Source organism: Homarus americanus, unplaced genomic scaffold, assembly GCF_018991925.1.
Source record: "Homarus americanus isolate GMGI-L3 unplaced genomic scaffold, GMGI_Hamer_2.0 scaffold19318, whole genome shotgun sequence".
NCBI lineage: Eukaryota > Metazoa > Arthropoda > Malacostraca > Decapoda > Nephropidae > Homarus > Homarus americanus.
Window position 1 is genome coordinate 2,340,049 of NW_024732238.1, and position 25,505 is coordinate 2,365,553.

General features: G+C 42.9%; 1 protein-coding gene across 1 annotated transcript; it reads right to left on the minus strand.

The window, feature by feature from the left end:
* Window positions 1-66: 66 nt before the first annotated feature.
* LOC121868294 (serine/threonine-protein phosphatase alpha-3 isoform-like) lies at window positions 67-25,176 on the minus strand. The gene is made up of 9 exons (XM_042368737.1): window positions 24,687-25,176; window positions 6,258-6,463; window positions 5,111-5,218; window positions 4,652-4,740; window positions 4,324-4,394; window positions 4,124-4,201; window positions 3,602-3,715; window positions 3,222-3,365; window positions 67-2,845 (listed from the first exon to the last, which is right to left on the minus strand). The coding sequence occupies exons 1-9, from the start codon at window positions 24,783-24,785 to the stop codon at window positions 2,813-2,815; spliced, it is 942 nt and encodes a 313-aa protein (XP_042224671.1). The 5' UTR covers window positions 24,786-25,176; the 3' UTR covers window positions 67-2,812.
* Between the last annotated feature and the right edge of the window lie 329 nt (window positions 25,177-25,505).

Below are 25,505 nucleotides of genomic sequence, written 5' to 3' on the forward strand. Positions count from 1 at the left end.
AGTAGTAAAGAAGTAAGCATTCTATCTCACTACAGTACTGTACATAAGGATAATAGAAATACCATAAAAAGTAGTATTCATTTATTGTAAGTGTGTATGACAACTAGAAGTGCACAATACTGATTTTAATAGTTCTAACACTAAAACAGTGACATTGGTTTGTCTCGTGGAGGTACATTACGTACATGTTGCCTGCTGACATTGATCATCTGTACTGTACTGTTCTGCTGAGAGGTTAAGATGAACACAACAACTCGGGGACAATTTAGATATACAAATAGTGTTCATAATAGTATTGAGTAAACCAAAATATTAAACTTTTATCAATAGATTTTCCCTTTTAACTATTAACATCCAAAATCAACAATAAGATTAAGTTTAAAATTACATCCTTTATTTGTTGAAACTGAATTATAATTATATGAATGACCACCACACTTATAGCTTAACTCTTGCTATGATACTATTACAGTAGTACACATTTATGCCGTAACACTGATAAATGTGTCCCAGAGGTTACACAGCTACAACAGCCATGTGTTAGAGGAAACTACAGATAATTTTAGTCCTTTAGTCTACTCTTAGTACTACAGCAAAAGCTATTACTGTACATTCATTACACTACAGTTTATCCTACAGTGTGAGGGGGGGGGGAGGAGTCAGTTACCCAGGGATGGAGAATTACTATGATGCAATTTAGTATGTTACCATGGATACAATTTAGTGTGTTACCATGGATACAATTTAGTATGTTACCATGGATACAGTTTAGTGTGTTACCATGGATACAACAATGCAGTGCATTACCATGGATACAATTTAGTGTGTTACCATGGATACAATTTAGTGTGTTACCATGGATACAGTTTAGTGTGTTACCATGGATACAATTTATTATGTTACCATGGATACAGTTTAGTGTGTTACCATGGATACAACAGTGCAGTGCATTACCATGGATACATGTAACACACTGATCCAAATGTTAGGTGAGGTTGGAGATCCCCAAAAATTCCATTCCTCAGATAACTTGAACACTTGCAACCCACAAGATGTTCGTGGGAAAAAAATAATAAAACTGAGGCTCCATATTCCTGTTCCAAAATTGACAATCGAGTAGTTTCTGGATTAATTAGTTAACGACACATATAGCACTTAGGCAAGATACTTTTTCCATTACAAAGTTATTATCTTACAAAGGTACAGCAGCTTGAAATGACTTCCAAGGTTTGGCTCGGATGAAGAGGCGAAAGAAATCTACAGTACAGTATTCACATGTTGTCTAAATATTTGGGGATTAAACCGTCTTTGACCATTGTTTAACTTGTCATACACTGATCTGGTATAAATATTTTGTCTTAAACTGATCTGGTATAAATATTCTTTGTCTTACACTGATCTGGTATAAATATTCTTCTTTGTCTTACACTGATCTGGCATAAATAATGTTTATTCTGTCATCTTATACTGATCTGTCATAAATATTTAGTCTTATACTGATCTAGTATAAATATTCTCTCTTCTCTTATTCTGATCTGGCATAAATATTCTTTTGTCTTCCTCGTCATAAATATTCTCTCTGGTGTCATAAATATTCTCCCTGGCTGTAAGTTGATCTTGATATAAATAATCTCTTGACCTGCTCTGGATCTTTCCATTAAATCATTACTTCATATTATTATTTCTTACATATTAAATAAGCCATATTGAAAAATAACTAAGTATAAAATAGACTACTAAGATGAGATGTGATGATAAAATGCTATAAAATTGTACATTTGTGATGAAGGGTTTAAAATACATATGCTATGTTACCCTCTGTAATAATGGGTGCTTAAAAAAATTTAAACACACTGCCTCACACAGTATGGTGGAGATTGTATGAACGTTTATAGTACAACAATATTATTATCCTCATTTGTTGATGGGTAACATCTACCTGATGGTTGTGAGAGACCTTGCATACCAACAAGTGAGGATAATGTTGCTGGTTTAATGCAAACATTCACGTGATCTCCGCATAAATCTGTAAGGCAGTGTTTATAAATTTTCTGAGTCACCCCTCACTAGTGTATGTTGGCCATTGTGGTGGTGTATAAGCTGACCAATTTACGCAATTTTGACGACTGACTGATTCTAACAAAACTATGATAACTTTTTAAATCATCCTAAAGGTTTATAGATGTAATTCATTTAATTTTTTATTTTGAGGTTTAATATTGATAATAATGCCATTTTTGTCAAGTTCCAGAGATATGCAACAAAGTCTTGTTTTTATAAATACATTTCCCTCATTTACTGAAGTTTGCTGACAAGACATAATAACTGGCCATTTTTCTCAATTATTCTTTGGTAATAATGAATTCTAATGCTTATCGCAGAATACATCGAGCAAAGTTTATGTTGTGTGATGAAGCAACTGAACATTTATCTGACAACTTCAAAGCTCTTCTATGCTAATCTGCTCACAGGAAAGTTGAGTCACGTGGTGGGTGGTGTAGTACCAAGGAGAGAGACATAGCTGGCACATGCTGTCTTCATAACAGTCATATAGCTACACGAAAATCTTCTGTTTGTGACATTATTACAAACCCGTACATGTAGTATTGGTAACAACCTTGTTCCGGCAGCAACAAGAAATAAGTTAAATAAAAAAAATACAAGAGGAAATATGAAGTTCTAAAATCACAGTCTTTTTGTCGGCTCTCTTGCCATGTTTGTGTTACTCTTGGTGCTGTCCTCAATGCTGGCACAGGTTACTCAGCATGGTGACAGACTTAATAAATAACCCTGGCTTCAGGTAGTCTCTCTTTCATTTCTTGATGTAAGATCGACGGCGGTCAGGCTGGGTGGAGAGGGTGAAAGAATAAGTGTTAGCAGAGGTCACCCATAGATTCCTAAATGCTACACCCTAGATAGTGATACAACAAACATTATATTAAAAACTGTGTGTTATCATATTAACAAGTCAATAGATGTACAAATTGTGTTTACATAATTATTAACTGGTACAATATCACATGAACAAAACAAACTAAACTAATATGTAATAACTTCTCCATCCTCGTGTAGTTTCAAAGGATATTTTTCTATCTAATTTAGTTGGACTTAAAAGTTAAATACTAACACATTCAAGTCACTCGGCTATACTATTCTGAGACTTGTTATTTTGTAAGATAATTCAATGTAAAGTGAAAAACCAACACAATTTTTATACTCACAGGAAGAATGTTGAACCAGCAGGTGAGGTCCTCGCTGACTCCCATTACCGCCCCCGCGTTGTCAAACTCCCCACAGTAATTAGCAGCACTGAATAGCGTCACTAATGATCGTTTTTGAAAGAATTGGTAACCATCTTCAACAACCTACAAGAAAAGATTAAGAAATTAATACACATAAATGCTAACAATGCATTAAAATACCAATACAGTATAAATAAATGATACAATGATAAAATACAATATTGAAAAGAATTAATAAATGAATATCTCGTAGATCACAAACCTAATCAAACCTTAATACTTGCACAGGAGCTTATAGGCTCATACAAACAGTAATTAAATAAGTTAAAACCAAAACAGAACATGTGGCCTTGACTTACCTGATGAGCACGAACCACTAGGCTAAGATCGTGGTGTTCTAAAAAGGCTTTGAGAACATCACCCCCAAAGGTCCAAGACACACCTCGGTCATTAGGGGACCAACCTCGAACATCCTGTGACAAAATAGATACATATAGATAAGACAAACATTGAGAGAGAGATAGCAAATGGATATATGTATAACCTCTCGTCAATAAATGGAGTAACTTAATATTTCCGTATGTAGCTCTTCAAGATTTTTACTCACGGACACACGCACTCACAATACAGTATTTACTCACGAACTCACTTGTTTACGATATTTACTCAAACTCACTTATGATATTTACTCACAAACTCACTCATTTACAATATTTACGTACAAACTCAATAATTTCTCACAAACTCACTTATTTACACTACTATTTACTCATGAACTCACTCATATATGATAATTACTCACAAACTCACTCACTTCACCTACTCTAAAGGAATAAGTCATAATATACAGTATATCACAGTAAGCCTTCAGATAATCTCACCTCCTCGGGATCAGCCCACAAGATGTCGCAGATCAAGCCAGAGTCAGGAACATTAAGCGGTCTCTCTAATACTCTGAGCTGTGGGGGTAGATGGATAGATGCATGAATATATAGATGGATAAACAGATGCTTAAACAGATAAATCAAATTAATAATCATGGTACAACAGAGTGAGGTGGGACATAATCACAGTCGCTCACCTGTTCAAGATTGTGCAGGTCTGGTGAGAGGCCGCCATGCATACACAAGATGGTGCCTTCTATTAATGCAGCTGTGGGATAGAGAGATAGATTGATAGATGGATGGAGGGATGGATGGATATTCATTAAGTAAAATTGGCATACAGGTTCATATTGATTTAGCATGTATAAACAACATACACTTCCACCTAATATACTGTACAAATGATATAATGTATATAGACAATGTATTTATAGTTCACTGATAAATTGGTACTACGGTATACAGTTTTTGGTGAAGAGGTTAGTTGAAGCAGTATTTCAGAATCCTTAGTTGTATGGTACTCACCAAGTGGTAGACAGTTGAAGAGATCAGTAAAGGTTTTCCATAATTTAACGTTGTATCTTCTTTTGCATTCATCGTAAAAACCATATATCCTGTAATGATAAAAGTAATACGTTTTAATAAGAACAAGTACAAGGTAGAGTTTTTCATTTAGTGTGCGTCAATTACATAAATTTCATCAGACACAAATTATCATGTTTGTCAAGTATACTAATTGCTTATAATTTCAAGTTTAATTATACTAAGGACATAAATAAAAATATGTTTGCTAAATATTATAATTGTATTCAGGTAGTAATGAAAACTACATTTATAAAGTAATTCATATGATATTTGCATCTTTAAAATGTAATTGTTGATGGCTTGTGTAATTATTAATCTAGATACATGATTATAGGCCTTAGTTATAGAAGCTCAGTGATACATTATACCACCAATAGTATCACACCTTTATATAATTACCTGTTAATGGAAGCACACTCGTGGTTTCCTCTCAAGATGAAGAAATTATTTGGATATTTCACTTTGTACGCCAACACCAAGCAAATGGTCTCGAGGGATTGCTTTCCTCTGTTAAGGGGAGAGAGAAATATTTTTATAGTCATGTGCGATAATTACTGAACTTGATGTTGCTGTTTTGTCCCTTGATATAAGATGTAAGATGTCTTACTTATATACTGTACATAAGAACATAAGAAAATAAGGAGTCTGCAATAGGCCGGTTGGCCTGTGCATGGCAGCTCCTGTCGAGAGTTACTACCACTCTCTATCATCCATGAATCTATCTAGCCTCCTTTTAAAACTTTCCAGCATTCCAGCCCCTACTACAAAGTTGCTAAGCTTGTTCCACTCATCCACCACCCTATTTGTGAACCAGTTCCTTCCTATCTCCCTCCTGGAGACTTGATTAGCTGTACTCTATATGTAATTTCTGACTTCTGTTCTTCAACCTTCACCTAGCTTTAAGTAGTTCCATGTTATCTGTATTTTTTCTATCTTTTCCTTTTATTATTCTCTGTTTTCTTCCTCTTCAAAGTTATGGGTGAATATTACCATAACCTGGAGTGAATTACATGATGAGGACATTATTCTCCCTTACACTAATGATTGAACAAGGCTATGATGTGAAAATAAAAAAAATAAAAAAATGGTGCACCCAAAAAAACTTAACTCTTACATCCCCTCTTTCCTCTCAGGCAGCCAGCAGTGTAGTGTCGTAATATCCCTGTTCTACTTATTCCCTAGACACACGGTGCCTCTTGCACAAATATACTTCCTTGCATAAGTCCTCTCTGCTTGCCATTTCCCATTAGATTTCTTAATTTTATTGGATATTCATATATATAGGCGAAATTAATACATATATGTAACAAATATCTTTTCCAACCCTAATTGTTTCTTTTAAAATATTATACATTACTGTATCTGTACAATTGCAATTAAGTCATAATAAATAAAATTGCGTGTTATTTCACTAATTCTTTCACATATTTTTCTCCCTATCTTAATTAAAAGAGTCAATATCAATGTAAATTTTCCCATCAAGGTAGAATTTTACATAGTTATTAGTTGATGTAATTAACTAAATATACCTTGATATGTGACTTACCTGTCGACATAATCACCCAAGAAAAGGTAGTTCTGGTCTGGAGGGTAACCCAGCTTATCGAAGTGCCTCAGGAGGTCATTGAACTGACCGTGGATGTCGCCCACTATGTTGACTGGTGCCTCCAGCTCCACCAATGTCGGCTGTTCAAGCAGGACTTGACGTGCTGCTGACACTAGCGCTCTGATCTGACCCTCCTCCATGCGGATCTAGAATGAAGGAGGTTAAATATTATTATTATTATTATTATTATTATTATTATTATTATTATTATTATTATTATAATTATTATTACTGCTCTGCCTCACTCTGCCCTAGACTGTTGTGTGACCAGCCTCAGGAAGTTCTGTGATCACTATTAAACAACTCATTCCTCGAGATGCTCCTTGGACATAATAACTCTTACTGTAACTACAAGTGTGTATGTGTGTTGGTGGGTGCTACCCACAGGGTGATATGATGCGTCTAGTGTGGTAGCATTAAGTTAGTGTTAAGCTGTATGCTCTGCTTGCTACTCTTACGCTTTCAGCTACTGCCGCCGGCTAGCCCTTGTGGTGAAAGGGGAGAGCCGAGTGCATAAGTCTCTCCTCTGCTGGTATACAGCCTCTCTATCACCAAGACCCTTCAGTGCCTCCTCGCGGCAATGCACGGTAACTGGGTGTCTTGCGACCCCAGGCAAATTCTGTAAGGGATCTCGGAGCAGCAGTGGGCCCCAGAGGTACGGCGTGCAGGCCTGCTGGCATGCGGATACGCCCTGACGCCTACCAACCACTGCCCCTCCCCTCTCCCCCCCCCCCATTGCCTTGTGGGTTAGAGGAGCTCACCCTACACAAAGCAGCAGAGCTGTCTTGTCCAATGTACAATAGTCTGTGGGTCAAGGATTGGACTCCACAGCCACATCCTGTGGCACCACTGACAACATCCCTTGTTCACCACTCATCATCATCGATTTAATTTATTGTCAAGCAGAGTCGTTGTCGACTACTTAAGCATAAGTAAGTACTGTATGTATTTACCCTGTATATATGTGTATGTATGTATGAGTGTATGTATGTATGAGTGTATGAGTGTATGTATGTATATGTATGTATGTATGTATGTAAAACCTTTAATTTTATCTCATACATACTTTTGGTATGCAGTGCAGTATATGAATCATTTTACTATATTTTAAGTACAACGTTTTGATGTAGATTTCACACAATCTCCTATTACATTACAGGTAAGGGACTTGCTGTATTATGCTGCCTTCCAACTATTTCATTTATCATTTACGTGGTGTAGGTGACCAGCTGTGAAGAGACTAACCAGAGCATCACATTCTCAAGTCAAGTAAGATGTTCATGTTTTCCACCCTTGTTAATCTGAGCCATGATACAGGGTGTTGGAGCGAGTTTTGGACCTCAGGTAAGGGTGGGGTTGTATCCAGGACAAAGATTAATGGTAGATAATAGTTGGGTCGAGTCTGGTCTAGGGAGGTGAGAGAGAGGGTATACCCGTATATGTATTTGTGTGTGAGTGGTCCCAGGTCTCAGTAAGTGGTTCCAGGCTCCAGTAAATGGTCCCAAGTCCCATTAAGTGGTCCCAGATCTCGGTAAGTGATCCCAGGTCCCAGTGAGTGGTCTCAGGTCCCAGTGAATGGTCCCAGGTCCCAGTAAGTGGTACCAGGTCCAAATGAATGGTCCCAGGTCCCAGTGAGTGGTCTCAGGTCCCAGTGAGTGGTCTCAGTGAACTGAGACACTGGTACCCCAATGTTAACATGCATACACGGTCTGGGCTACAAAAGGCTGAAGGTCCCCAACTCCCTTGTTTGGTTTCGACCTTCGACCATCCTTAAGTCTCTGAATCCCAATTTCCGACAGATAAAAGTGGTCAAAGCAGCCATAGGGGTGACGGGTAGGGGGGGAGGAGAAGGGGCGGAGTGATAGGGATCAGGGAAGGGAGGGAGAAGGATCATGAGTAGAGAGAGAGAGGGGTGAGGAGGAGGAAAGGACAGAATGGTTTGGGGTAGGAAGGGTCAGGAGGAGGAGGAAGGGAGAAGAATCAGGAGGGAGAAGGGAAGGAAAGGGTAAGGTGGTGGAAGGAGGACCAGGGAGAGGAAGACGGGTCAATAGGATGGAAGGAGAAGGGTCAGGAATAGAAAAGGAGAAGAAGGGAGGGAGGGTGAGATGGATAGAGAAAGGAGGGCCCTGGGTCAGAAGAGTTGATGAAGGCAGGGGTGGAAGGTGGATGATGGATAGCTAACTTGAGGCGGAACACAACGAATGCATATAACTACCTTCTCCTCCTCTTCCTCCTCCTCCTCTTCCTCCTTCTTTTCCTCCTCCTACCCTTCCTCCTCCTCCTCCTCCTCTACGTGTACAAGAATGTCTATGTGTGATAATTAGTGGAAAAGTAACAGAGAAAATTGGGAAAGTTGGGGAGTGAGATCTCGAGCCAAAATCTATTGTTATTGTAAGAACTGAGACCAGACCCCACGAGATAAGAAACGACTCAGAAAAAGACTCTTGCTCGCTCACATACATACATACATACATACATACATACATACATACATACATACATACATACATACATACATACATACATACATACAGGTAACAGCAACGACAGGTAACCAGAACAAACACACACACCTAAGAAACCTTGAAAAAGAGTCTTGTGACGACAGCAGTACAGGTATTTGCGAGACAGACACGCCTCTAACACGTGGACACCAAGACACCCCATGCTTGTTTATCCTGGTTGAATAATAACTTAGAGAATTATGAATAAGTGTCATGGATGAATAATAACCGAGAGAATTATGAATAAGTGTCATGGATGAATAATAACCTAGAGAATTATGAATAAGTTATGTCATCGTTATCAGTGGTTGAGGTAGGTGATGTATAGTGTGTTTGTGTTATGTTATTGTTAAGGTGATAAGGTTATTTCAACTGAAGATTAATTACCCTAATGCTAACTTAACCTAACCCAATTCAACCTAACCTAACCCAACCTACTCTAACCTAACCTACTCTAACCTAACTTAATCCAACCTACTCTAACCTAACTTAACCCAACCTAATCTAACGCAACCCAACCTAATCTAACGTAACCCAACCTAATCTAACGCAACCTAACCCCATACCAACGCAGCAACCTAAGCCTAACGTAAACCCAACCTAACCTAACGCAACCCAACCTAATCTAACGTAACCCAACCTAATCTAACGTAACCCAACCTAAACTAACGTAACCCAACCTAATCTAACATAACCCAACCTAATCTAACGTAACCCAACCTAATCTAACGTAACCCAACCTAAACTAACGCAACCCAACCTAATCTAACGTAACCCAACCTAAACTAACGTAACCCAACCTAATCTAACATAACCCAACCTAATCTAACGTAACCCAACCTAAACTAACGTAACCCAACCTAATCTAACATAACCCAACCTAATCTAACGTAACCCAACCTAATCTAACGTAACCCAACCTAATCTAACGTAACCCAACCTAAACTATTGCTTAAAAGGACTCGCTGGCCTCTCCCATTCCCATTTCCCCCCTCACACACACGTCTCTCAGGGTATATATATAACACCTTTCAGTTTCACTCGTCTCTGCCTTCCCCCTGACCCTCATATCCTCAATTTTAACCCATTGATATCTCTCCCATTATCTATCGCCAATCATTATCTCCATATCCTTCATGGCGTCGCTAAAGTAATTCATTTTTATTATTCTGTTTTATTTATTGTATTTATCTTATTGTTTCACCTATTGTTAGTAAGCCTCCATTTGTTTTTGTATAAGGGTGTTTAGCGTTCTCCTCCTGTAGCGCCAGATTTCGAAGGACTTTTATTTTCTTCTGTTGTTATCTGCTTAATGCCCTAATGCTAACCTATCCTAACTAATCTAAACTAACTTATAACCTAACCTCACTTAACCTATCAATGGTTGTCCCTCGTGTAACGAGGATGGTCTGCCCTAGGGCCACCTATGCGTGAATTTGTTTAAAGTGTAGGATTTGTCACCAACACAACAACCACACCCTAATTAACGAGCTGAGTGACCCAGTGTCTAAGGAATAGTCCATGAAGACCGGACAACTCCCCAACTTCACTGGCTAACCTTTACCCCGGAATACGATCTGCAAATCGATTAACATCCAGGTGCCCAATTACTGCTGGGTAGACAGAGGCAAATGGCATAAAGAAACTTGCCCAGTTTCACCCTGCCCGGGGATCGAACCCGGGTCCGTTCGCTTGCGAGGCGATCCTGCTGGCCATTACACCACAGGTCCACCTAACCAACCTAACGTGACATAACCTAAACTAACCTACCCTATCCTAACTTAACCTAACCTAACGTGACCTAAATGTTGTAGTATAAATTCTCTGACGATACGAACGATGGGTGAATGATCTCTGGAAAACAACCCCAACGACCGTAATTTCTGAACAATCGGTATAATACAGTGCGCAGTAAGGGTGACGGTGGCTACTGCTGACGTATTACGTAACGTCGGCATTTGCCATTCACTGAGATCAAGGAGGATGTGGTGATTAGGTTTTTACCGCGTGTGTGTGTGCCCGCATCCCCTCACTCACTCACTGGCTGTGTGGCCCCACTTGGAGGTCTACCTTTTGCTCTTTTCCTTGCAGTTCCGCTCCCCCCTGAAGTCCTCTTCATCACTCTTACTGTGACTGTATATATTATGTACAAGCTTTGATCTACTCTGGCAGTCTCAGGTATAGCTCTTCTCGTCAGTTCATTCTGGCTGATATATGTAACGAAACAGACGTCTGAGGAGGATACAATGTTGATCTGTCCCCGAAGCGTCCGTGGGGAGGTGATCAGGGAGGAGGGAGGGGGTCGATTTAACTTATGTGGTCCTGAGAGAGAGAGAGGTGTGTGTGTGTGTGTGTGTGTGTGTGTGTGTGTGTGTGTGTGTGTGTGTGTGTGAGTGAGGGAGAGAGTTACGTCCACGACAAATAACAATACGGATATAAACAAGTAGGTCATTATTTTTATAACAAACGCATAAGAACTTCATACGACGGAAACCCGAAACAAACAAAAAGCGTATTATCAGTGAGGGTGTAGCGGCGTGCAGGTGCTGCTACACTGTGGAAAACTTCATATAATTTATAGCTATACCCTTCTCCTGCCTCGTGGGTGTAGGGAGGAAGCTGCTGTGTACCGGCACCTGGGAGTATAGCAAGTGTAGTGCTGCACCGTGTACAGCATAAGGGGGGGGGGGTGTTACTTTCTGTGTGTGGTGGCTGGAGGGTCATGTCCTGTGTGTGTGTGTGTGTTGAAAGGCGGACAGGAGGGTTAAAAAGGGTGAGTACCTCTGGACACACCCCCACGCCCCCCATCTATTACGTAATGTATAGCGCTGTGGGAGTAGGAAACGAGGGGCACCCGGCCTGACGTCTTCGTCAGTAGTCCCACACCGCCTCCTCCTCCTCCGTATTCCCTCGACGCTCCGGCTCTGGCAATCCTCCAAAAGCTGGGGCGGCGCCTCTCTCTCTTACTGTATGGGGCGGAGTTATTATTACTGCATGTGGCTGTGTTGCTGGTGTTACCGCAGCTGTGTCTATATTTCCGGGTGTCCTGCAGCTGAAACTCACTGATTCCGGGGTTTCATGCAGCTCTTCGTATATTTCCGGGTTTGTTGCAGATGAATCTATGTTGCTGGGTCTATGCATTATCAACCAGTATTTACAGTCTTTCCACAGTCTGGGATCTCAGAGGAACAGTCAAAAGAACTGCGCCTTCTTACCACCACTTTCCCTACCTAGTTAATGTGACCATATGTGGTGGTATTGGCGGAGGTCCAGAAGCAGCATAAGGCAGCAGCAATAGTAGTATTAGCGGTCATAAACACCATAACGATAAACAGTGAGCATCTGGACCCGTATTTTTCCTTCCTATTAAAGGGACTTACACCGCCATATTTTGTCCCCTATTGTTTTTATTTAAGAGCCTCTTTGGTATCTACATACTCTTATTGTTAATTCGGGTCACCTGAAGATTATCCCTCTAAACTTACTTAAACTGATGATTAAACACCTTAACGTTGCCTTTGAGTTTAGGTTAGATTAAGTTAAGGTAGGTTAGGTTAGGTTAGTAAACAAGTGAGGAGGGGGAAGAAAAGGAGGAGGGTCATCTGGCCTTGGTTATAGTACCGGTAGTAATAATTATGTCCTTTATCCTTGACCAGTGATGCTGACTGTTTGTTTGTCTGTCTCTGTCATCCCCAACACCACACACACCATCACCAACACCACACACACCATCACCAACACCACACACACCATCACCAACACCACACACACCATCACCAACACACACACACACCACACACACACCATCACCAACACCACACACACCACCATCACCAACACACACACACACACCATCACCAACACCACACACACCATCACAACACCACACACACAATCACCACACACACTATCACCAACATCCCACACACCCTCCTCCAACACCACACACACCATCACCACACACACATCACCAACACCACACACACCATCACCAACACCACACACACCATCACCAACACCACACACACCCTCTCCAACACCACACACACCCTCTCCAACACCACACACACCCTCTCCAACACCACACACACCATCACCAACACCACACACACCATCACCAACACCACACACACCCTCTCCAACAGCACAGGAAGGAGAGATGTGTTTGTGTACTTCAACCCGCCAGACGCACCTTGAAAACTTAATGAAGGACCCAAGGGCACCCGTAATGAGGCTTTCAACACTTCATTACACTTCGCTGGACACTTAACACTTCAGTATACTTCCATGGACACTTAACACTTCACACACACTAACGTAACCTAACCTAACCCTATTCACTATCTGCTACAAGTCATCAGTGAGGAACAAGAAGCACCTCGACACTGGTAGGAGAGAGAGAGAGAGAGAGAGATAATCAGCATGACAACAAAATTCTAAATTTAACTGGACGACACGAACTCTCAGTCACCTCCCTAACAAGTAGTCCTCCTGATGACCACACACACACACAGCTTTCTCCTAGCACTTCATTCCTAGTGTGACTATAACCTTACTCTTTAGTGGGCGGGAAAATGATTATTGTATGTATATTGTACAGTATATATCACCTTTAGTTATTATATAAGACATTTTTCAACCATTTCTAAACCTTTTCTATACGACTTGAGGATCAATACAATAAATTTCAAAGGTAACGAGATATTTTCGAGATATTTAATCCGTCATCTGGAAGTGAAGCAGTAAGTCCGTTCATTACCTCGGGCGGGGATGTATGGTCGTGTCAAGGGGCTAAATTAAGTGTTTGTGTCTCGCTAAGTCAGGAACAGTCATGGGTTAAATCAGGGGTGGGCAATTATTTTTGATGGAGGGCCACTTCATGAATGGTGGCACACTTCGCGGGCCACCCACTTAATGTAGATGCAAATGTATAATATTAACACAAAGTAAAGCCTTGTATTTGTAAATACAAATGCAGTGGCGGGCCACAAAAATAATTTGGCGGGCCAAATGTGGCCCGCGGGCCGTGCTTTGTCCACCCCTGGGTTAAATCGTTATCACTGCGCTTCAATAGGTTTTAAGTCCGTAATAAGGTTGATAATGGCTCTAAATCATCAACTGTAAATGATAGAACTGCGTGTGTATACGATTCGATCCCAGATAGTGTTGTCATAAGAGGGGAGGTGCCACATTCCACCACCAGGGTTGAGACGGTCTATGACCGCAGAATGTTAAACAGAACGAAGAAGTAATTGTTGGATTAACGCTTATGGCTTTAGTCTTAATTTCAGCCATTCCAAACCAACATTAATAATAATAATAATAATCCAGTCGCGTCACAAAACCCGGGACATCCCATTTAGGTAAGCCAGAACAGGTGTATCGCTTACTAATGCGCACATAAGCCATAATTTCATCACATGAGTATTAATTAAATGTGAGAGTTCAACATCAGCACCTTCGTTAGCAGGTGTGTGTTGTACCTACCTGGGGCGTCAAGTAGGTCATTAAAATGCCCACAACACCTTTCGCAACTTTCCATTAATAGTTCAGCCTTATGAGTCACACAGGTGTATATAAACATTATGTATATTTATGTATTTATGTAACTTGTGTTATTCTGAAACATCTCATGACCAAAATGTGTGTGCATGTTGAGAACATGAACAAAACACACACACACACACACACACACACACACACACACACACACACACACACACACACACACACACATTCTGTTTGCACTGTCAATTTTCGTTGATGAGGACCTTTGTTGTGTTTCCATGGCGTATTATAGTGAAACCTCTATTTAACAGACTAAATAGAGATGCATGTCCGTTATATCGAGGAGTCCGTTAGATGTAAAACCTCCATCTAACGAACTATATACACATGACAATCCTTTATATCGAGGGTCCGTTAGTTGTGAAACCTCCATTTAACGGATTATACGGAGAGATGAGTCCCTTATATGGAAGTTTGACTATAGTGTTTGATGGCCCTTGGAGGCTGATCAACAGTACAGTGTGTGTGTGTTGATGTATGGACCGAGGGAGACTGCTGCTGCTGTTGCTGCCATCACGTGTTATGTGTCCCAGCAACACCACACAGCCTGGATACAGCACCACAGCCTCAACACAGCCTGGATACAGCACCACACCCTCAACAGAGCCTGGATGCAGCACCACAACCTCAACACAGCATGAATACAGCATCACAAACTCAACACAGCCTGGATACAGCACCTCACAGCACTACACAGCCTGGATACAGCACCACAACATCAACACAGCATGAATACAGCCTCTACACAGCATCACAGTCTTAACACACACCTCCATACATCATAGTTTACCCCCAGCAGTAGTTTTACCCACAGAGCAGCAGCCACTACCCCTTCAGGCTGAGGAGGGTCATCAACACCTCCCTCCCTACCTCTTACCCCCTCATCTCTCCTCCTTCTCTCCCCTTCCCATCCCCCCCTCATCTCCCTTCCTCCCCAAGCTAGAGACCACACACACACACACACACACTCAAGTCATACACGACACAAGTAGTCCTCGACATGGTTCGGTCTCCAGTTGAACGAGATAGACCACATTTTTTTTTACTCCTTGAAGATTGCAACAGTTTCTATAGTTTTAATTGTTTTCTGTTTTTTCTCTTACTGTCGTTTCTTATTTTATATAGTCTTCATTACTCTTTTTTTATTATCGTCTTTGTCTTATTCTCCTGATTTCTCTTCGTTTTTGTCATCCATCTTTCCCTCTCTCTCTTCCTTCTATTATTCTTCTCTCCCTTTCTGTCCTTTTATCATCTCTCCCTTTCTCTCCTCTTTCTATTATCTCTTCCTTTCCCTCCTCCTATTATCTCTATCCATTTTTATCCTCCTATCATTCATCTCTCCCTTTCTCTCCTCCTCCTATCATCCATCTCTCTCCACCCTTCTATCTTAACACACACACACACACACACACACACGTACACAAAGGTAATCTCCAGGTATATCAGCTCGCCTTGACGTCACCAGAGGCCTTCATTACAAACCTGAAGATAATCTCTATATCGTGGAGTGTGGCTGGGTGGTGGGTGGCTGGGTAGTGGGTGGCCTGGTGTAGGGTGGGTGGGTGAGGGTAGCTGGGTGGTGGGTGATGGAGGATGGCTGGGTGATGAAGGGTGAGTGGAGGCTGGTTGGGTGGTGAGTGTGTTGGTGGAAGGTGGTTGGGTGATGGAGGATGGGTAGAGGGTGGCTGGGTGGAAGGTGAGTGGGTGGAGGGTGGACCGCACAGAGGGGTAGTAGAGTATATGGTGTACGGGTTGAGGACGGAGCAGAGGACTGTAGTGGTCTTAAGTGAGGTTAATGCGGCTGGTTGGTATGTGGAAAGGCCCCGGGAGGTCGTCACAAGGGGTGGAGGGGCCCTGGAGGTTGTCACAAGAGGTGGAGGGGCCCTGGAGGTCGTCACAAGGGGTGGAGGGGCCCTGGAGGTTGTCACAAGAGGTGGAGGGGCCCTGGAGGTCGTCACAAGGGGTGGAGGGGCCCTGGAGGTTGTCACAAGGGGGTGAAGGTATTGGAAAGGGCTCGGGAGGTCGCCACAAAGGTGTGAAGGTAGTGGAAGGCGTTCAAAGGTCGTCACAAGGGGGTAGAGGTAGTGGAAGGGGTCCAGGGGGACGTCACAAGGGGTGGAAGTGGCCCAGGAGGTCGTCATAGAAGTTGGAAGTAGCGGAAAGGGTCCAGGAGGTCGTCATAGAGGGTGATTGTAGTAGAATGAGGCTCGGGAAGTCGTCAAAAATGGGATGAGAGGGAGGGGGCGAGAAAAGGTCGTCACAAGGGGATGGAGGAACAACTAGATGGTCGTAAGGACATCCTCTAATTTTGGACCCCATGTAGTTTGGTTGTGTACATACAATACCACACGTTAACCTCTCACCCCCTCCCCCTTTCTCCCCCCGTCCTCCCCCTTCCCCCCTCTCATCCTCCACACCCTTCCCCCCCTTTCCTCCTCCCCTCTCCCCCTGTGACCTCTACATCGTCGAGGTCTCTTACTACTGCGTCTAAGATTTAATTGCTAATGAATAAACCAATTCCCCGGTGTGAGAGTATTTTAAAGGAGACAAGCAGACTCAAACAGACACGTGAGTAAGAATGATGACAGCTGATAAATTAATGGTAAACGGACCAAATAAACTGAAATAAACCCCATATTTTGTGTAGCAAGTATTCAAATAACGATTAAATACTCAAAATAAAAACAAAATCTTTATAATGAAAATGTTAAAATGTTATATATACTCTATATGACCGAGAGCCGCCTGCAGCCCCCAGGTGTTTGTCGTACACGTCCTCACACTGGAGAAATTGCTCACCTGACTTCTATAGACGACTAAACGTGATAAACTCCGTATCTAATGGCGACTGTATAGAGAAGAGCTGCATTATTCATATGGTGGAGGCTTGTTACTGCCACATACAGCTGCTTTATTAGTGTGTGTGTGGGGCGGAGCTATGGGCACACACATACATACATGAGCACACACGTACATACTTACACGGGCACACACATACTCACACACACACACACACACACACTTTGTCTCTCGAACTCTCTTCCAAACTCTGTGTCTCGTCCGGCAAAGTTCTAATTAATATGCTAGTCACTTATTGTCATGTATCTGGATTGACGTGGGTAAGGCGTTTCAAGGGCGGAAGACATACCTGCAGGACAAGGAACATTAGTAGACAAGTATTGTGTGTGTGTGTGTGTGTGTGTGTGTGTGTGTGTGTGTGTGTGTGTGTGTGTGTGTGTGTGTAGACGTGGCGCGGGACCTTATGTAACAATCTCTCTATGTGCTTCTGCTACTAACAGGTGAGGAAGGACAGCCTCTCCATCCCCGCCCTGAACTCATTCTGATGTTGTGAGTACATGTCATGACGTCACAATGACATAGTTGTGAAGCTAGCCAGACTTTCCTAATGTTTACACATCAGCCACGTCAGGACCTTGTTTTGTCTCTTCTCATATACGTTATTGGCAGTGCAATGTTGTTGTGATGACGTCAGCATTCCGTAGTCTGTAATGTGTACTTAGAGATGTTTCCAGTACACCCAATAGAAGCGTCGTACACTTCAAGAGACCTTTACTACACCCCCAGAGACCTCTACTACACCCAGATACTTCTACTACACCCCAGAGACCTTTATTACACCCCAGATATGTCTTCTACACCCCAGACACCCCCAAAATCCCCCATACACCACCAGACATGTTTTCTACACCCATAGACATCCATTACACACCCGAGAAACCCCTCACATACCCCCAGATACCCCTCATACACCCCCATACACCCTCAGTAACCCCCCATACACCCTCAGTAACACCTCATACACCCCCAGAAACCGCCCATACACCCTAGACATGTTTCTTACACCCCCGGACACCCTTTCATACACTTATTCCTTGTTTGGCGTCGATTATCACGTGAGGAGGAGGACCCACACATCTCGGCGCTGTGTCTTGCATATAAACACTGTCGCGCCCGGGTCAGTGCCTCCTGTCTCCCCCACACTGGCTGGCCTACACCACTTCCACACTGCCTCGGTATTCCCAACACACAAAAAAAAACTAAAAAAAAAAAAATAGAATACAATGTCATGATTTTTTTTCTTATTTTTTTTATTGTTTATTATTGTTGTTTGTTCTTTATTAAATATGTTAAATGTCAGGGTAAATGTCAGCGGGGAATTTTTTTTCCTTCTCATTTTGTTGTTATAAATGAATAAGGTAGATGGACTATTGGACTATACGTACTGTATGGCATTATGGTCTCTCTCTCTCTCTCTCTCTCTCTCTCATCAAACCCCAATTGTCTTTTTTTGCCTTATTACAACTGTAGTTAATTGTCTCAGTCCATTTGTTATCTTGTTATGTACTTATTTATATCCGTAGTGTATTAAGTTATCCGTACAGTTAATTGTCTCAGTCCATTTGTTATCTTGTTATGTACTTATTTATATCCGTAGTGTATTAAGTTATCCGTACAGTATGTTAGTTATGTGTGCTGTATGTTACTCTGCCTTGCCATAACCTAACCTAACCTAACCTAACCTAAACTAAACCAACCCAACTCGATACAAGACTCTTGAGAAAGTTTGGGGTGGTGGTATTTCGTCCAGTGGAAAATTGATTGGTGTGTTGGGTAAGTTGATTGGAATTGATCTTAAGATTCTTTTGTTATTTTCTTGTTTTGTTTATCTCGTATTCTTCCTCCCTCTTCCTTTGTTTATACCTCAAGAAGCATTGGGTGTGTGTTCTTCCTTTGTTTATACCTGAAGTGTGTGTGTGTGTTACCACTTTCGCTACAACACTGGCTGGCTGGCTGGGTTCAGTAGTGGGCTGGCTGACTACTTTAAGGTGCTCGCTTGACGAAAATAATATATTTTTTTATTTTTCCCTGGTTTACTGTTGTTGTTTTTCTTATATCCCATCAACAAGGCTTTAATTATTTACATTCCTTCAGTAATGATAATAATCACGAAGCAGTACAGTAGACTATGACACTACCTTGTTACATATGAGGTATAAACACGTTCCAGTAATATTTACCTTCTCTATGAGCGTGGGAGTAAGTGTGTGTGAGAATGAGGAAGGCTTTAAAATGGAGGTGTGGGGGGGGGGTAAAGTGTGAGAATGTGACTAAGGCTTTAAAACAGGAAGCAAAGTGAGTGTGTGAAAGTGTGTGTGTGTGTGTGGGGGGAGGTTAAGTGCGTGAGAGTGAATGACGAAGGCTGTATGAAAAGCTTTTATTTGTCCTTGTGTGAGAGGAGAAATTTTCCTTCGTAAATACAGGTTATTGGTAAGTGTCAAATTACTGTTTTTATCTGACGTGAAACTCTCTCTTTCTCTCTCTCTCTCTCTCTCATGTCAACACAAAGAACTTCATTAGTCTCTTCGGAATTCTGGACTTCACCATAGAGTCTAATGACATATTTGGCGCCATTAAACCCACCACCATCTGTTGTATATCATTAACGGGGAAACACACATGCGCTTTATTTAGTGTTAAGCGTGTAGGGAAATGTTAAAGGGTGAATCTGGGTATTGTAGGTACTTCCCCTTTCTCTGGGGGTGATAGGAGGTGCTGGGGATAAAGTCATTTCTCCCAGCACCCTTTCTCGTTTCTCTGGGGGTGATAGGAGGCTGCTGGGGATAAGGTCATCTCCTCCAGCACCCTTACTCGTTTCTCTGGGGGTCACAGGAGGTGCTGGGGAACAAGCTTATATCCCCAGGACCTTACTCGTTTCTCTGGGGGTGATAGGTGGTGCTGGGGAACAAGGTCGCCTCTCCCAGCACCTACTCGTCGTCTCCTTCACTGATCGATCGCTCTTGTTGGTGCCGTCAACCTGCATGATGCTTCAGGGGCCATTGTGTATGAGAGAGAGAGAGAGAGAGAGAGAGAGAGAGAGAGAGAGAGAGAGAGAGAGAGAGAGAGAGAGAGAGAGAAAGAGAGAGAGAGAGGTTGTCATGGGCACACACCAGTTTGATCAGTGTGATAGGAGGGGAACGATGGAGTGGGGGGGGGATGGTGGTGGGGGGTGTGGGAGAGGTGGTGGGGAGGGGACAGGGGGGTGGGGAGAGGTGGTGGGGTGGAGGGAGGATGGTGGTGGGGGGTGGTGGGAGGAGGTGGTGGGGAGGGGATGGTGATGGGCTGTAGGTGAGGGGAGGATGGTGAAGGAAGAGCTTTAAGGAGCATTAGGATGGTGGGATGTTGATGGGGGAGGTGGAGAGAGGAGGAGGGAGGGAGGAGCAGGTGGAGGGCGAGGCTGGCTGGGCTGCACCTCATGTGGCTCTTCATTGATCTGGTTGCAGTCGGGGTGGTGTTGGGGGGGGCAGCCTCCTCCCCCTCCCCCCTCCCACACTCTCATGCCTGCCACACGCACCCACACACGTGACCGCACGCACCTCCCCTCCCCCATCTCCTCCCACACATACCTCCCTCAACATCATCCCAACCACACGCAAACACAAAGGATGTATAAATGAGGGGAAGGTGTGAGGGGAGAGAAAGGGGAGCGAGGGTAGATGAGGGGAGAGATGAGAGAAGGAGGGGAGAGAGGGGGAGAGGGAGAGGAGCGAGGGGAGGAGAGGGGGGAGGTTTTGTATTTTTTTAATATTCTCTTTTTTTGTATTTCTGTGAATTCTTCTGTGTGTGTGTGTGTGTGTGTGTGTGTGTGTGTGTGTGTGTGTGTGTGTGTGTGCGTGTGTGATAATAATGATAATTAACGATTCATTAACAAATACAACAACTTAAAATAAACAAATGACATAATTGGTACAAATATAATATATAATAACACGGGGGTGAGCGGGGTCAATTCAGCACAGGTACAGTACAAGAGTGAGATTGACAGGAAGTGACCAAACAATTTATCTACGAGATGAAATTGGGCTGTTCATAGAGTGATCAGGACGTGGTCGTATGGGCTGGATGTGGTTGTGGTGTCGAACAACAATTCACGGACGAGGGATCTCAGGTGGGAGCAGGAGATGGTGTGAGTAAAGAGTGGTAATGGTGGTGGTGATAAGGGAGAATTATGGATAGCAGCGGTGATTATGGTGAGGAAGAGTTGTCGATAGCAGTGGTGGTGATAGTGAAGGTGAGGTGGTGGTGGTAGTGATGGTGATAGAGATTATAGTGTTGGTGGTAATGGAAGCGATGGTGGTGTTCCGTCCGACAAACATGCATACATTGCCTCCTATTAGTTCCACCCCCTATCATTCTAGCCTATCATTATCACCCTGTCAGCTGCAATATCCCCCATACGAGACAGACAGACAGGACCCCAGAAAACTGTCCATCCTCCCTCTCTAACCACTCGTAGAGGACTGGAGTCGTGGTGAGTTTGACACTGCAATAAAACAGTCGAAGAACCTTGTTATAAAACGGGGTAATAGCTGCTGAGGGTGTAGTAGGGTGTAAGAGGGTGTGGAAGGGTGTAGTAGGGTGTAGGAGGGTATGGAAGGGTTTATCAGGGTGTAGGAGGGTGTGGAAGGGTTTATCAGGGTGTAAGAGGGTGTGGAAGGGGTTATCAGGGTGTAAGAGGGTGTGGAAGGGGTTATCAGGGTGTAGGAGGGTGTGGAAGGGGTTACCAGGGTGTAGGAGAGTGTAGCAGGGCGTAAGATGGTGTAGTAGGGTATGGTAAAGTGTAGTAAGGTTTAACAAGCTATAGGAAGGTTTACCAGGGTTAAGCGGGGTTTAATAAGATATGGCAGGGTGTAGTAAAGTTTAACAGGCTGTAATACCGTGTCGAAAGGCGTAACAGGGTGTAAAAAGGGTCTGTATTAGGCTAGGCTTTAACAGGGACTTGGGGGAGGGGGCAGGGTGTAGTGAGAGAGAGAATTGCGGGGGACACAGAGCTCAAGAGTTCGTGGTACAGTGTCGAAAGATGTAACAAGGTGTAAAAACAGGGTGTATTGGGCTTTAACGGGGACCTGGATGGGTGTACTGTAGAGAGGAAAGCGGGGGACACAGAGCTCAAGAGTTCGTGGAATTCAGGACGACGCCATCATGTATAGTGAGAGTCCCGTTTTCTGTATGGATGATGAACCAGACTATCTTAATTTCCAGGAACGGAAGACATGGTAAGAGAGAGAGAGAGGGTGTGTGTGTGTGTGTGTGTGTGTGTGTGTGTGTGTGTGTGTGTAGAGAGAGGAGGGGGGGAATTTGATGAATCCGTAGGTGGTGGTGGGAGGGGTTGTGGTCGAGAGGTGGGTCAGGGTAAGGTGGTGGGGCGGTGATCACCGTTACTCGCTACCCACCTTCACTACACACGATCAACACACACTGTCTCTAGCTTAACCCTTTGGGGACGATAACTTTATCCCTTGAGGACGATGACTTAACCCCTCGAGGACTATGACTTAACCCCTTGAGGACGATGACTTAACCCCTCGAGGACTATGACTTAACCCCTTGAGGACGATGACTTAACCCCTTGAGGATGATGACTTTATCCCTTGAGGACGATGACTGAAGCCCTTGAGGACGATGACTTAACCCTTTGATGACGATGACTTAACCCCTTGAGGACGATGACTTAACCCCTTGAGGATGATGACTTAACCCTTTGATGACGATGACTTAACCCCTTGAGGACGATGACTTAACCCTTTGAGGACGATGACTTTATCCCTTGAGGACGGTAACTTGACTCATTAAAGTTAGATTATGGTAGGTTAGGTTAGGTTAAATTTATCATGATACACCACAAGGAAAAAAATAATTAGGCCTAGAATTATCTTCCTTCCCTGGAGACAACCCACCAACTCTCACCAGGTATGAGAAATTATCGTAAACCTCACATAAATTAAAAACTTAAATAAAACACAAATAATTCACGGGTCTTCTGTCACACACACACACACAAATACATACATGAATAATTCGTAAAGTCTTGTGTAATATAAGTAAACATAACCTGAAACGAGTAAATATTTAGGTAGGTAGTGCGACTAAGTTTAGTTGGGATTATCGTACAGCTGACAACACCGCCCGTAGATAAAATGTAAACATGAGAGTCGAAGAGACGGTCATTAATTTTATTCCCAGGAGACGATAACACAACACGCTATACTGTATATGTTTATTTTATATGGAATATCAACACCTGTTTATAAATAAACATCTTTCTTATAAAAGATGTTGCTATAGCGAAAGGAATATTGACTATTAATTTTATACGAAACGAAGAGAAATCAAACCGCTATAATTTGTTTTCCCATTTCTTAATTAGTGTATATACCACGAAATAAACACCTGTGTATACCTGTAGCAGAATATTGACTTTAGGATATATTCAGAGCTGTGTGTTCGTGTGCCTGATGCCATAATCTGACCATTGCGTGTCCAGCCGTGACCTTTGTGTTCGCGTTTGTGTTACATGACGGAAATTTATAAACACTGGCTTGTATAAATATTCTCTCCCTGGCAAATGTATATAATTCCGTAGATTTTTGTAAGTTAAAGATTATATGTACAGTACAGGTGGGTGGTTGTAGACGTACATAGTGGATTGGAGGTGTACATCGATGTGTGTGTACATAATAATAAAGGCCTGTTAACAGTTAATGTACAGACAGGATGTAAAGTAATGGTTCACTTAACACCATACAACAGGTACTGATTTGAAGTTGTACAGGAGGTGTGTACAGTACTGAAATAAGGGTTAAGTAACAAGAAACATGTACTGTACTACCCAACAATTACCTGACTGATGATCATTACAGTCGTACATGAATTACTAAATATCGTGTTAAGTACATGGTGTACTTCTTCTGGCGTGTACTTAGTGTGCAGTAGTACAGACACGTGACAAAACACCCAACACAGTACATGGATTATATTAAAATAAGTAGAGGCTATGACAGGTGTATGGGGAGGGAGGGTCAGTGACAGGTGTGTAGGAGAGGGATAGGGGAGTGACAGGTGTGTGGAGGAGGGAGAGAAATTGACAGGGGATTGTGGAGGAGGATGGAGGGTCAGTGACAGGTGTGTGAAGGAGGATGGAGGGACAGTGACAGGTGTGTGTGTGGAGGAGGACGGAGGGATAGTGGCGGGTGTGTGTGTGTGGAGGAGAGGAGGGACAGTAACAGGTGTGTGTGTGGAGGAGGACGGAGGGACAGTGGCAGGTGTGTGTGTGTGGAGGAGAGGAGGAGGGACAGTAACAGGTGTGTGTGTGGAGGAGGACGGAGGGACAGTGGCAGGTGTGTGTGTGTGGAGGAGAGGAGGAGGGACAGTAACAGGTGTGTGTGTGTGTGGAGGAGAGGAGGAGGGACAGGTATTTGGAGGAGGAGGAGGTACTCACATTCTTCCCTGGGTACTTCTTGAGGAAGAGGAGGTTGTTGATGAAGGCATCAACGTCGAAAGGTTCCTCGTATCTCATCTTGGTCTTGCCCACAACCATCCACTTGCACTATCAGCACCCGAAAGCTGCCTCGCTTCTCCCGCCTCCTGACGAGGGTGTGGTGCTCCCACAAGCCACGTGGGGGTGCACAGTGGGCCTGACTTATTTATCAAAAGTTCTTTCTTGCCTCCAACACTTATGTTATTATGTTATCTTATTAAAGAAATAAGTCATGTTATAATGGCCACAAGGTAACCCGGTCACAACACTTAAGTATTACTGTTGAGTTAGTAACGAAAACTGTAGCTTGTACTCAAAGAGTATAGCCCGCTGCAGGACTTATAATTGTATTTCTCGAGTACTCAGCTGCAGCTCGTCAAGCTGCCCAGAGCGACGTATGCGTTACTCGACCTGCCCAGGTGAAGTGATACACACTACTCCGGTCTCTTTGAGTTTCTCTGTCCGCGCCGCGACCTCCGCCATATATATACGGACCCGCTGTCTCACGCAACTCAGTTGTCAGGTCTCACCAGATCTGTCTGCAACTCATATCAAACTATTTATTTTTTAATTTCACATACTGTATTACTAAACTTTATGACCAAGAGGAGGATGTGAAAAAGGCAGTCATTAATATTTGGGGCAGAACAAGAGGGCTCAAGACTCGTCTACGCGATATAGCTACGACTGTATTTTTTTTTCAGTTGACTTTCAAAGAGTGGAGGAAGGGTTCCCTCAGACAACATGGCGACAGTATATTACATAGAGCTATTGTGAGGA